This window comes from Nelusetta ayraudi, unplaced genomic scaffold (genome assembly GCF_046127955.1).
Source record: "Nelusetta ayraudi isolate G7.1 ecotype Tasmania unplaced genomic scaffold, CSIRO-AGI_Nayr_v1 ptg000127l, whole genome shotgun sequence".
NCBI classification, from domain to species: Eukaryota; Metazoa; Chordata; class Actinopteri; order Tetraodontiformes; family Monacanthidae; genus Nelusetta; species Nelusetta ayraudi.
Genome location: NW_027466177.1, coordinates 477430 through 491210, shown reverse-complemented (window position 1 = coordinate 491210; position 13781 = coordinate 477430). Strand labels below are relative to the sequence as shown.

Genomic DNA, 13781 nt, shown 5'->3' with positions numbered 1-13781 from the left:
CAAAGAAAAAAAGAAAGAAAGAAAGAAAGAAAGAAACCTCCAGCCCTCCCTGCTTTTCCTCCCATCTGTCGCCCCCTCCGATCCATTACCGCGGCATTAGGAGGAAATACAGCCTTGGCACCGCACGCACAAGGTACCACCGCACAGCAAGGGGAGGAAAAAAAAAAAGAAAAAAAAAAAAAAAAAAAAGAGGTAGGTTTGAAACTTGGATTTAACGCGCACGATTTGACTCCATGCGTATCTAACACGTGAATTTCTTTTCAGATCAGTCCAAAAAAAAAGAAAAAAGAAAAAGTGGGATATTGAGTCCGAGGTTCCCCCTCAAACACACACAGAGGAGAGGAGAGAGGGAGAGGGAAAAATAATAATCATGAAACATCAGCTGTTTGTCATGGACTTGCTGCTGCTGCTCCTGCGCGCGTCGTTCGGGGCGAGCGCGCGGACGAGCACGATCCCGGCCGCCTCCACGTTCACTTTCGGCAACGGCAGCGCGGCGCACGGCCACGGCGCGGGCTCCAGGGTGAGGAGGAAGCGGTACATCAGCCAGGACGACATGCTGGCCATCCTCGACTACCACAACAAAGTGCGGGGGAAGGTCTTCCCGCCGGCTGCCAACATGGAATACATGGTAATTATCACCATGCTGTGATGTTGTTGTTGTTGTTGTTGTTTGTTTGTTTTGTTTTTTTAAAAGCAGAAGATGGAGGTTTTGAGAGTCACTGTATGGCTGATGGTTGGCTGGCTGTCGCAGACCACCAAAGAAGTCAAGTTTGAGGGAGGGTGGTGGTGGGCGGCTGGGGGCTTTTTTAGCTGGCTGGAAGTGCAACGCATTGCTCACATGCAAGCCCAAAGATGTTTTCACTTGACACAAGGCTTCTAAATTTGGTTTGGCCGGCGAGTTCACTCGACGCGTGCGCCCCCCCCCCCCCCCCCCCCACACCCTCGTCCGGCGTTTATGATAACACTGAGCGAGATTGTCGCGTTCCATTTAAGGCCCGCCGGCCTGATATCCTCCTCAGCGACAACATTTTTCAATGTTCCCCTTCCCCGGCTTATGTAACGCTTGATGGACGTGCCAAGGTTGCACCTGCGAGCAGCGGCGGGAGCCTGCAGGGGGAAAAAAAAAAGGAAAAAAGCAAAGCAAAGCAAAGCAGCGGTCTTATCTCGCATCTCACTGCTGACTGATATATATATATTTTTTTCAGTTATGTAATGGCTTTCCATCTCTCTCGAACCCCACCCCACCACCCCGTGTGTGCACTCTAGGTGTGGGACGACACGCTGGCCAAGACGGCCGAGGACTGGGCCCACGCCTGCCTGTGGGAGCACGGCCCGCCGAACCTCCTCAGGTTCCTGGGTCAAAACCTCTCCGTGAGGACAGGACGGTGAGCGACCTCTGACCCCCCCTGACCTCCCGCCCCCGCCGGCCCAACATCTGCTGCTCCTCTCAAGGATGTCTCTCTCTCTCTCTCTCTCTCTCGCTCTCACTCTCTCTCTCTCTCTCTCTCTCGCTCTCTCCCCCCCAGCAGTCATGGTCGTTTGGCTGCCTTCTCCTCTCTCTTAAAAACCTTTGGCAGTGTGACCCGGTGACTGCTGCAGGAATGCTCCTGGTGACCCCCTCGGATAAACAAAAGTTGTGTTTCCAGCCATGACCCATGTTGACAAAGGCGCATCCCTTTAGTGGGTCTTGACTTTCCATTTGGAAAAACGGGGCGGCTTCACGTTTTGTTTTTTTTTGTTGTTGTTTTTTTTGGCACTTTTAGATTTTCACTAAGGAGCCACATGACACTCATGGGGCAACAGCTCAGACTGACTAGTAAGTCATAAAAGCTCTTTTATGGCAGCGGAAACAAAAATATGAATGGGCTGGCCTGCTGGAAACCCAGTCAAAACATCAGTCAGAATCCAATCGAAGGTTACGTAATTGAAGCTACAGTTAACTGGCTTTCCAGACGCTTACCTGCTGTTTTAATGTCTTGTGTCCTTTTTGCTGTTCGGCGAATGTGGTATGGCTATAGTTAGCAAAGAGCAATGTTTGGTCGCAGCTCGGCGGTCACGACTTCATTACCAATCTGACAGCAGTGAAAACATACAGAAAGAGACTTTGACGTGCTGTCAGTGTGTGTTTTTGACCCGTAGAACTCCTTCCTTAGAGAGTTGCTTCACAACTCCGCTGCCACTTTCCCTCTCTTACGCCATCCATCACTCCAACTCTCACTCAACTCAACTGTCTTTGTCTCCTCACAGGTACCGGTCGATCCTTCAGCTGGTGAAGCCGTGGTACGACGAGGTCAAGGACTACTCTTTCCCTTACCCGCGTGACTGCAACCCTCGATGCCCTCTGAGATGCTACGGACCCATGTGCACCCATTACACACAGGTGAACGCACATGAAACTGAAGCTCAACTTGGCTTTTGAAACACTCGATACTGGGTTTGGGTGTTTGAATCAACAAGGATAGGGTGAGGTAACTTGGGTATAAAGAAGTCAATAGGTGGCAGTGTATTCTGGAGACAGGAGACCAAAGACGTCAAGCCACCGGTGATGTGCCGGTGATCTTTGTTTACTTCCTGCTTCCCACACGGCAGCTATTGCAGAATCACGAAATCGCGGATAAATGTTCGCAGAGTCACAGCTTAGCTGGCAAACCCACCGTTGTCCAAATTTTAACCATTTCCAGTCAATATTCCTGTCACAATTATTTAAAAACACACAGCCGAGACGCGTTGCGACAGCTCCCCTCGGATAAAAAAAAACAAAACAAGACTGACGACCATTTTTTCTTTCGCAGATGGTGTGGGCGACGACCAACAAAGTGGGCTGCGCTGTTCACACGTGCCACAACATGAACGTCTGGGGCTCGGTGTGGAAGCGGGCAACCTACTTAGTTTGCAACTACTCGCCCAAGTAAGTACCCCCGGTCGGTGGCGCGCTGGTAACGGAGCTGGTTAATTCTATCGAACCTGCTCACCCGGTGACGACACGGCAGGCTTACGGCCGACACTGGCGGCTCTGTTCTGCGGCGAGTTGTGAAATGCCAGCTGCGTTACCCTGGAGACTGAGGCGACCGGGATACGAGGCTGTGTGACCTGCTGCTAAAGCTCAAGAGAGCCACAAATAGAATAAAAGATCCCGAAAAAAAGAGAATTCCAAGACTGTTTGGACTTGTGGCCGGCTTGTGACCTCGGTTCCCTGGTACTACGAGACGTGTCTCGTAGTAGCTGGCATTCAGTGTTTGTTCCCCCCCCCCCACCCCAAAATTAGACCCTTCTTCAGAAAAACTAAACATAGGCGACAGGTGTGAAAGCAAAAACCTACAAATTTGGTTGCTTTTCTGACTGTTTTGATTGTATCACGACTTGATTTTTTTTTAAATCGGGAGTTGGATACAAAGCTTCCTCTTTAACAGCAAAACTGACATAGCCAATAAGTTTTTTCTGAAACCAGGCAGACATTGCTGCCAGCTGTCCTGAAAAGTCCTGCAAATATCTGAGGGAGGGACAACAGGAAGTCACAGCGAGCCTTGCTAAAGAGGCTAGCGTCGGTGCTGCAGCCGCTACAGTTTTATTGGACAGGATCTTCACATTCAAAGAACATTGAAGCGTAGCGCCAAGGCTTTTTCTCAACGCGTTGTAGTTCACTCTTTGTCGATGTGTTTGGCCCCCCTGACACTGTCTGCTCCTCTCTCTTCCAGGGGCAACTGGATCGGAGAGGCCCCGTACAAAGTGGGCGTGCCCTGCTCTGCCTGCCCACCCAGCTACGGCGGCTCCTGCAGCAACAACATGTGCTTCCCGGCGCTGAGGACAAACTACCTGCACTGGTTCAAATGAGCACGGGGCGCCCCACCTGGAAAAAAAAAAAAAAAAAAAAAAAAAAACGACTACAAAAAAATAAGAAAAACTACAGCCTACGGTGCCGCAGAGACATTTTAACCCAGTTATGATTTGCACAAACAGTCGTGGACCACGCTATTTTGTATATATGGTCTTATTTAAACACTTGTTTGAAGGCAGCAGACAAAAATCGCCGAGATGACTTGTAAATACATTTGTAAATTAATTGCATTCCTATTGGTATCACCTTTTGTGTTTTGTAATAATGTCGTACAGACGTTGCAGCGTCGCACCTTGAACGCTGCAACACACGTCGGTGCTCGGTACTTTCAGACTGCTACACTCGTTCGCACATTGGCTCAACGGTAATTGAGGACGCGGGGAGATCGTCGATGCTCTTCACCTGCTCACTCTGGTGCTACGGGCATCACACCCTCATGTTGTGTGCTCTGCCTTCACAGGAATGCTGCGACGTCGCGGTCAAAGCTCTCGACCCCAGTGGGTGGAAGCCACAGCGGCGGCGCTAGCTTCGCAGCTGCCGCGTGTGCGCTAACACCCACACCGCACACACAGACCCACACTCACGTACACGGAGAAACCTCATGGGCAAGCTTTACTTTGTTGTGTTATGTCTGTTTTTTTGCAGCGCAGTGAGCCGCAAGCATTGTCAGAAGTTGCCGCAACTTTGGTAAAACGATGGCGGCGCAGGGCAGCAAACTAAGCTAATCATGACAGTTCTGCTATTCAAAGTTGTTTCAAAGCAAGGTCTCTGGTTTCATCCATCAACGGTTTGACATTTATGTTGTTTTTTTAAAGAGCACATACGTTAATCTGACTCACGTATCTCTTCTGTAATCACACTTGTACATGGATTATTGTCGTTTAACGCTTTTAGCATATTGGACAACTCCATTGTTTATATTTTTGTAAGATCACTGATCATTTTTTTTTTTGTGCACCTTAATTGTTTGTAAATCTCCCAAAACACTTGCAGATTAATATTGTTTTTTTGTTTTTTTTTAAACGTGTAGATAACCATCATAATGTGTCTATCTTTATACAAACATACTGTAAGTTATTCATTTTGTATGGATAAAGTATTTAATTGATCCTACCATTTTGTATTGTTTTGTAAGAGGACTGTATATACATGAACAAAGGCTCAAGTACTGAATACTTTGCTACAGTGTCAGCCGACTTCATGAATAAAGCACTACCAACATTTTTACATGGTGAATGCATCTGAGTTCATTTCCCAGCTGGCGCGATCAGAAATCGGCGACTCCTTGTCGCCCCAACATAAATCTGACTGCATTTGAAGAGGAAAACATATTTCGCTCCGACTGCATCAAAATCAACACAGACAAAAAAAAAAAAAAAAAAGGAACAATTTATGAAATTACATTGACCTGTCGCCCTTGCGTTCTGTACGTGTCGTAAAACTAACTATTTTGACTGCGCCGACTTTTCACTCAGACTCGCCTTGGGTAAATCAATCCGGCGCTGCGCTTCTCCTCTTTCACTTTCAATTCAGCCGAAAGCGCCGCATCCTGCGCATCAAAGGCCGAGAGGGAGACGAGAAAACACGCGCGAGGTTGACACTGGAGCCGGATGAACAGATGAACTCACAGCTGATGTGATTTCAGGGAGAAACCTCCTGTTAACGTCTGACCTCCCCGAGACGGACCGCCAAGGAACTGGCTGGAATACGAGGAGCGGGGGAAAAAAAAAAAAAGAGAGAGAGAGAGAGAGAATATTAGGAGCTTGTCAGAACCCAGACAGACGAAAGTCTTTGACGACGAAGAGCAAAGTTGACATCTGTTGCCTTGAAATTTACAGCCGATGTCTGAAAGGGAATCAGACGAGTGTAGACGGCCCAACAGGTGTCGTTGGAGGAAAAACAAAACTCTGACCAATTGAATTGTAGCGTCTCCGACGTGCAATTATTACCGTCGGGAGCTGTTTTCTCCATGCTGTCACCCCGAATAAGAAACAAGAGCCTCCTTGACCACAGCTGGTGGGGAGAAACCATCAGCAAGAAGGAGAAGAAGAGGAGAAAAAGAAACCTCTGACCCGGGGACAGACGGATGATTGGTGGATGTGGCGCGTCAGACTGATGGCGAGCCGCGAGTTCAGGAACCCGCGGCTGACACTTTGTTGGCTTCCCCGAGTTGCGGCGGGGGCCGAGAGCAGAGGCTGGAAATCTGGATCCGGGGTTGGACAGAAGCGGCCTCTGGCGTTTTCGGGGGAGACGAACGAGAAGCACCTGCGGACGGAGTGTGAAAACGGCGAGGAATTATTCTGGTCCTCTTGTTGATACTTCAGAACCCCCCCCGAGATGAGCAAGTGTTTTTCATGCAGAGTATCAAATTCTGCAGGTCCAATAAGAAGCCTTTCTCCTTCTCCGGACTGTTTGGGTGCTTTTAACACCCGAGGGCAAACCGGCCTCGGATTGCTGCACGTCAGTGTGACACTCTGATTTTTACACCTTGACAAACAGATCGGCCGCCCCCCGACATTCAGTTAACTCATTTTCCATCAGCTGAAATGTCAGCTGCTTTAATCTCCCCGTCTTTGAATGGCACTTTAACCGCTTTGGCTGCACTCTCCTCCTTCTCCGTCAAGTTCGACTGAGCCGGCTGATGCCTAAAACCTGCCGTATCCTTAATTTATCTGCTTTTAAAAAAGGCGAAACAACTCTTGAAGCACACATTTTTAATCGGCGGTGCAAATATGAGCCATTCGTTTTCCACAACATCTGCAGCTGCACCATCAGGTCAGGAGTTACCACCAATTTTAAGATCTTTAATTTTCATCAGTTACTCCCGTGGAGCTGCCTTGCACGGTTACATCTCCAAAAACAGAGATAGAAACAGCAAATTCAGCCTATTTAGCTCTCTGTTTGCAGCCTCCTGCAAAAAAAAAACAAAACCAAAAAACCCGCTCTTTTTGTAGCTTCCTGCAAAAATCGATGTATTGCTGGAGCTTCCGTCTTGGTGAGGGAATGCAAATTGGTCAATCAAGGTATGGCTGCCCTTTGTGACATCACGATGGTGTGGAGTCTCATGTTTCCCAAGGGGAATCTGCTGAATACAGCATGTTTAAAAACTTCCAACACAATCATTTCCGACCCTTTAATCAACTCGACGTGTCTTTCCTCAAATTTTAGGATTTCCACTGAATTCCTTTCACCTCAAAGGCCATTTCCGAAAAACAAGCGAATTCAAACGTGCACGTTTCCCCCTCGCAATCACAGTGATTTATATCATTTGCGACGGGTCAGCTTGTGAGGAAAGAGAGAAGACAGCGAGAGGTAAACAATTTAGTCTCCGGTTGCTGCAATAATAAATCACTTCCAACCGGTGTCTCCGCTATCAGTGGGAACTCCCGGCGAGGCCGCGCCGAGGCATCTCCCACCCCCCCGACCGGCGGGTGCGGTGCCCTTCCTAATAACGGCCGCTAAATTACTGACCTGTCAGGTAAGCTGTTTTCGCTGAAGCGGCTTCATCTCCCCCGAGGGCGACGGTGTTTGTTTGGAGGGGATACGGAGACCCTCGCCGGGCTGATAAATTATTTTTTTCAGCGCCGAGCTCGGGAGTCCCCTTCCAAAATGTGCAAGTGCTCCTCCAAGTCTAATAAAGCGGGAAGACGCGTGAGAAACGGAGCGAGCCGGGAAAACAAGTCGAGGCAGCGATGGAGCCTCTGCTTTGCACTCCACAACCCCTCTGCCATGCCTTGCTTCAACCTCTGGCTGGTTGAAAACTTCCAGTTCCGTGCACCCCAAAGGGGACTTTTCTTTGGTTCCTGTTAAGCTATTTATTTTGGTTCCCTTGGAGCTCAGCAATCGGAAATGCAGCCTGTTGCCTGGCCCACGCCTTGACTGTCCCCAGAGTCACGACTGAGGATGGAGCAGGGATTCAAAATCAGTGAGGGATGTTTCTGCTAATCATAATAATAATCATTTTTTTATATATATTAAAAAAAAAATGGTACTGGGGAAGATAAAGTATACTTGTAAGAGGCAGTTTGGAAGGAAAGAAAAACCTTTGAGCAGCTGGGTCGCTCATATTTCAGCTATAAATTGGAGCCCATTGATCTTGCTCGCGTCCAAGAGAGTTTAGAAATTCACATTTCAAATTTCAGCGGATTTCCCGGGCAATCAGCTTCCCCGACAGTCGCCCAGCTGGAGGTACGGAAGTGAGAAGCAGCTGCTTCACGTTACTGTGGAAAAGTCCCGTAGGGAGACCAAAGAAAAAGAGCAGGAAGAAGAAATGATTCTCTTTATTGACAACAGTTTTCAGTTTATTCCTTTGGTCCCTGCTAGCCATTGGCATGCTGCATTCTTGTGGCTAGCCATTGGCTAGCGGGCTTTTTGCCAGGTCAACAACCTACACCTAGAGTTGTCTGACAACAATGCAGAACATGTGAGTCAAAAAGACAAATAATCCCACATTCAACTGAGCCTCGGCCTCGGTGGACGCTCGCGAAATCAACCGATTTGCATTGCGGACTCGTCCGAAGGTCAGGCTGGGCTGTTTGGACACACGCAGCCCCCCCACCCCCGGAGTCTGATGTCAGCCTCTCCAAGCGGGTTAAAGGGATCTCCTCAAACGCTGACGCGTACATGCTAAAAACCCTTTTGCTCCCATAAATCTCGCGGGCCAGGGGAGTGAACCGCGGGTCACGCTTTTGCACTCCCGCTCCTCCGAGTCGGACGCCGTCGCTTCAAACGAGGAGAACGAAAGAAGCGAAAGCGTCGCGAGTCTCAAGTTGTCCCCCCCCCCCCGCACTTTTTTTTTTTTTTTTTAATTTTTCACGAGCGGAGGAAACCTCCCGCCCCGTCCAGGATTTCACGCTCGAATCAACGTCCGTTCCATTCTTCACGCGGCTGCGACGGCCGTCGCGCTGATGTTTCGAGCAGCGGAGAAGACGAAGACGAAGACGAAGAAGAAGAAGAGGAAAAAAACAGCGGGACAAAATTTCACTTTGAGCGGAACGGTTTACGTTATGGTCACTTTTCTCGTCTGGTGACTTTTCCGACGCTCCCCTCGCACGCTGTCGTCAAGTCTAAATTGGGCATATCTGGCATTTCTGCTCAGTTGTTCCGTTCGGTGACAAACGTCGCGGGCTGCCGTTATGTCATAAAAAGTGTTTAGTCTCGATCCGCCCTCGTGTGGGGGCGAAAGCGGTAATCATGAGCCGTCTCGCCGACACGCCCACCGATTGGAACCGACCTCGAGCATCTCCGCCGTAAAACAGGCCCGTGTCCTCCGTTCCCCCACCCCTCTCTCTCTCTTCGTATCCCCGTTGTGGTCTTTGTTTTGGAGCGGCCCACGTTCGCTTCCTCGCAGGGCCTAGCAGGGATTTCAGACCAACGACATCCTGCAGCCTCAAGTCCCGCGCCAAAATCAATGTCCACTGTGAAACACAGCGCTGGGAAAGTGCTTCATAATCAGATGGGCTTCGTGCTCACGGAGGCTTTTTTTTTTCCTCCCCTTTGGACCGCTTGTGCTACGTTGACCCCATTTGGCCCTTGTGTGAGCTCGTGATTTATTAGAACTGGATATTTCGTATTGTTGTGTGTTTATGAGAGCAAAAGTTAATTGCTGTTAATAACTGAATTGTAAAAGGAAACTCTTGTGTCTATAATATAAAATTAAGGACACAAATTATGTCATGAGCGAGATATTACTGATTTAAGAGGTTTGGAATAGGCTACACAAGACAGTGATGTGGGGTTTTTTTGTATGAAATTTGCTCCTGTGGGTTTAGTAGCTGACTTAAAAAGACAATTTTGTGCAAAAACAAAGTCTGCATCACAACCGTAGTTGGATGATTTGCGCATTAGGTGTTGCAACACACGAAAAGGAAAAACTTTTTTGTGCCGGTGGGCGGGGCTGTCAGCATGAACTTGTCGTCTCCTTTCTCTCCCAGATCCCCCTGAGAAAAGCTGCTTTTTTCTGAAGTTGAACACTGACACCTGGTGGTTTACTGACGCACGCATCTCATTTACCTATTTTAAAAGTTTTGGGTTTGACACGTCTGTCACGTTTTGAATTGTCGTTGTTTTCCATTTCACTGCAACAACAAAATAGGAAAAATATTATTCGATAGCAACGGTGTTGATATTCCTACAGCCACTGGGGGGCGAAGCGTAAGGTTGGGATGAAAAAAGATTTTTTTTAAACGGAGTGACAGGTTGCCTAAAATACACTCAATAATAAAAAGCAATGCTGAAAATGCATATAGTCCACTAAATGCACTTTCATGGTGAACATTCAGAGTGAAATCACATTGATGTCGATCATCAGTATGTCCGAATAAAAAATGTGTTGTCAAAACTTTTGAAATGTGGGCAGTTTTGTTACGACTGCACCGGCGCGCCACTGCCACTAGGGGGTGGAGGAAGACGTGCAAAATAAAAAATGGAGAAAGAAAGAAGCGCAGCTGCAGCGAGGCGGGTATCCGAGGCCGCTTTCTGCTGAGCTCTGCTGATACCGTCACACAACGATGCAGCGCGTCTGCCAGACAACCTTGATGCTGTTTACCCTGACTGACCTCCGCTCGACCCTGGGGGAAAGAAGGAGGAGGAGGAGGGGCCCAACCATAGAGTGACGTGCCAGATAACACAGGCCAACAAAAAGTGTCCCTCCACTGTTTTTGCAGGGTTTTTTTTTTTCTCTCTCTCTCCCTCTCTCTCTCTTCCACTCTTTGTCTCTCACTCTCTCTCTCTCTCTCTCTCTTTTATTGTGACCAGAGGCTACTTGGCTGGCACGGCTCACGCATTCTGCCTGGGTTCACAGGGATTTCTTGCAAGGCTACAATACGAATGAAAGGGTGGGGAGTTGGGGGGGGGGGGGCAAGCGGACAGAACATCTGGGCCCGCTGGCTGGGCAGCGACTGTCTGGATGGGAGGATGGCGGCCGGGTGGTGTATGTGTGTGTGTGTCTGTGTAAGTACATGAAAGAAAGAGAGGAAAGCATAAGAAAAAGAAATTCAAAATTAAAGGCCCCACGTAATGCGAAATGTTTCCACCTAAACCTTGCCTCACCTCTGCTTGGTTTGTGCGGGGTTTTCTTTGCACGAGGCAACCAAACACAGGGCTAATTCCCCCCCGTCACCTTGGAGATCCACGCACGCGGCTTTTCCCCCAGAGATTATTCACCCGAAGAAAATATCTGCTCAGAGATCAATGGATGTAAATAACGCGGGGCCTGTAGAGAGGGCCGTATAACCATGCAGCAGCAGCAGCAGTAAAGAAAAAGAGAAAAGAAAGAGAAGGGGGATGATTGAGCTGCTCACACGCGAGCCCAAAGCATGGAATCATTTATATCACTCCGCCACCGGCGCAAATACAGTATATTTACTGGCTTGCCACGGCGGTGGACATTAATCCGCCAGCGTCTCGTCTCTCACAGATGGCACGCTCAGAGTTATTGCGCCGTAAATCAAGAAGAAGAAGAAGAAGAAGAAGAAGAAGAAGGAAGAAAAAACCCTGAATGACGCAGCGGTCGCTCCGTTTTCACCGCCGCCGTCCGTGTTCTTTTTTTATTTTTTTATTTTTTTTTATTTTGCAGCTCAACCCAATGCGAGGCATTTCCTATTCCGAGACTGCGGAGGCTTGAGTGTTTTAAATGATTGCATGTTTTATGTATCGACGTGTATTTATGTTCTATGAGCGCGCGCGCACAGAGGGCCGCCTGTCACTCCTCGGCTGCCTTAAATCTGTCAGGCGAAGACAGACGTGTGCACTCTGTATATGACACACACACACACACACACACACACACACACACACACACACACACACACACACACACAACCACATGCACACACAAACTTCTAAATGCAGGGCAGCATTAATTCTACGGCCGGCCGGGTCGATTGCGTGTTTTTCGGCGGCGCTTCCCTCCTGGGAGCTTTTTTTTTTTTTTGCGGCTGCCGAGAGAGGAGCTTGCTATTTCAGCTGCGGTGCAGGGAGGGGGGGGAGTGCGGGGGAGGTGTCCGACCACAAGAGGGAGGGGCCTGCTGCTGGAGCTGCGGCCCCTGCTACTGACCCAGGGAGCAGACAGTAAAACCCTGGGTTTATGGAAGCTCAGAACGCGGTGGGTCCCCCCGGTGTGAGAGCTTCTTGTGTCACTTCTTTTTTCTCTCTCTCTCTCTCTCTCTCTCTCTCTCTCTCTCTCCCTCTCTCTCTCTCTCTCGCGCAGCTCCTGAAGTCGGCGGAGGAGCCGCCGCCAGAAAAGAGTTTTGTGTAGAGCTTTTTACTGTTCGGTAAATGCCGAGTGTGCACCTGAGCTCGGCCGCGACACCGCCGTAAAAGTTTTTCGAGACGTGTCACTTTTTTTATTTGCAAAGATGCTGCTCCGCTATTTGACGGCCACTCGTGTCCCTTTTAGAGTTTACAGTTTGACAAACGAGAAACTCATCGTTTGATGCATTAGTAACGCGGGCCAGCATGTCAGTGTCACATTCTTCTCCGCCTACTCCTGTGGTTTACGTTTGCACAGGCCTCAAGCTGGGTTACCAGAAGGGGGCGACCACGGGTACAACAACTTGAGGGTATTTAAGCTACTAAGTGGTATTGATGTGTATAGGATGTGTATAGGTACGCATTGGAACGATAAACCTGATACTCATTTATATGACACACTTTGACACCATACTGAGTGGAGTTTTTGCACTTAGAGGTGAAGAGAAAAGGTTAAATTATCCATCGGGGTGAACTACAGTAGCTGTATGGAAGCAACTGGCTTCAGATTCATTTTGCATTCAGGCTGCAATGTTGGGTGACCAATGTATAGCTAAAAGCACGATGTCTTCAACTATATATATCTTATACATGATAGTAGCTGAAATCATCTTGGTGATTTCTTTGCACTTTTACACAAAAGTGATCTGGGAGTCCACTACGAACATTTTGGCCCCGGCGGTGGTTTTGTCCTCCTCCGCCCTGCTTACGCCCAGACAGAACTGGAGAACAACCGAGACGGCCGCGGCTTACAATTCCATCCCGCGAATTTCCCCACGGGTTCACATAAAAGAAAGGGCGGGGAGAACCTCCCGAGATTGAGGGATTACGGCGGAGGGGCAGAGAGAAAGAAGAAAGATTCTCTGTCTGACCTGATGGTGTCCCCGCCAGCGTCGGGCTCGTTATGTTTGTCGGCGGGCCGCGGCCGCGGCGGCAGCGAGAAGATTGTGTCTCCCCCGGTGGAAAGTCGAGTCTGTAAACACACAGAGGAGCCAGTGATGATTAGGCTACTGTTTCCACATGTGCCGCGGCTCCCAGTAAGAATGGCCAGATGACAAAAGACAAAACGTGCCTGTTTCTCCGACGGGGGAAACTGTGACGGCGAGTCTGCACCTTTTTTTTCTCTCCCCGGAGTTAACAGAGGGCTGGTTTGTTTTTTAATCCCCCCAAAGAGTCACCTGTGAACAGTTAGAGGGTGGAGGTGAGGGGTGGGGTGGGGTGGGGTGCTTTCCAGGGCAGGATCTGCAAGAGAGGCCTGGCATGAATGACCGAAAGCCAAGTGAACAGGTAACGGAGCGGCCGTAAAAAAAAGAAAGAATCACATCCAACGGCACAGAAAGCGGCTGCTAAAACATGCTCTGGAAACTAGCCCTGTGTGACGTCACAAAGGCACATTTTCTCATCCCCTTCCAAACACGTGAACGCTTGTAAACAGTAAACAGAGGGCTAAATATTTCGTTTGTAGTGATCACAACATTTTCTGGGGGAGAATTCATTTCGCAGCGCTGCTTCACTCCAACCCCGGGATGCAACACACACAAACCGTGCGCGATATGGGACCTTTAAAACCCTGCAACCAACAAGTGGAACAGAGCTGCGGACGACGTGCGTAAAAATCTCGTTTTGCGCACGGTCTGCGCGCTCGCGCTCCGCAAAAAGTCGCCCGAGAAACGCGCACACGCTCTCTCGGAGTCGC

At 49.1% G+C, this 13781-nt stretch overlaps 1 protein-coding gene across 1 annotated transcript; it reads left to right on the top strand.

Moving 5' to 3' along the window:
• Positions 1-332: 332 nt before the first annotated feature.
• On the top strand, positions 333-3901 carry LOC142904306 (peptidase inhibitor 15-A-like). The gene is made up of 5 exons (XM_076050311.1): positions 333-628; positions 1267-1385; positions 2248-2380; positions 2793-2908; positions 3696-3901. Exons 1-5 carry the CDS (start codon positions 371-373, stop codon positions 3829-3831), a joined length of 762 nt encoding a protein of 253 aa, XP_075906426.1. The 5' UTR covers positions 333-370; the 3' UTR covers positions 3832-3901.
• The last annotated feature ends 9880 nt before the right edge of the window (positions 3902-13781 follow it).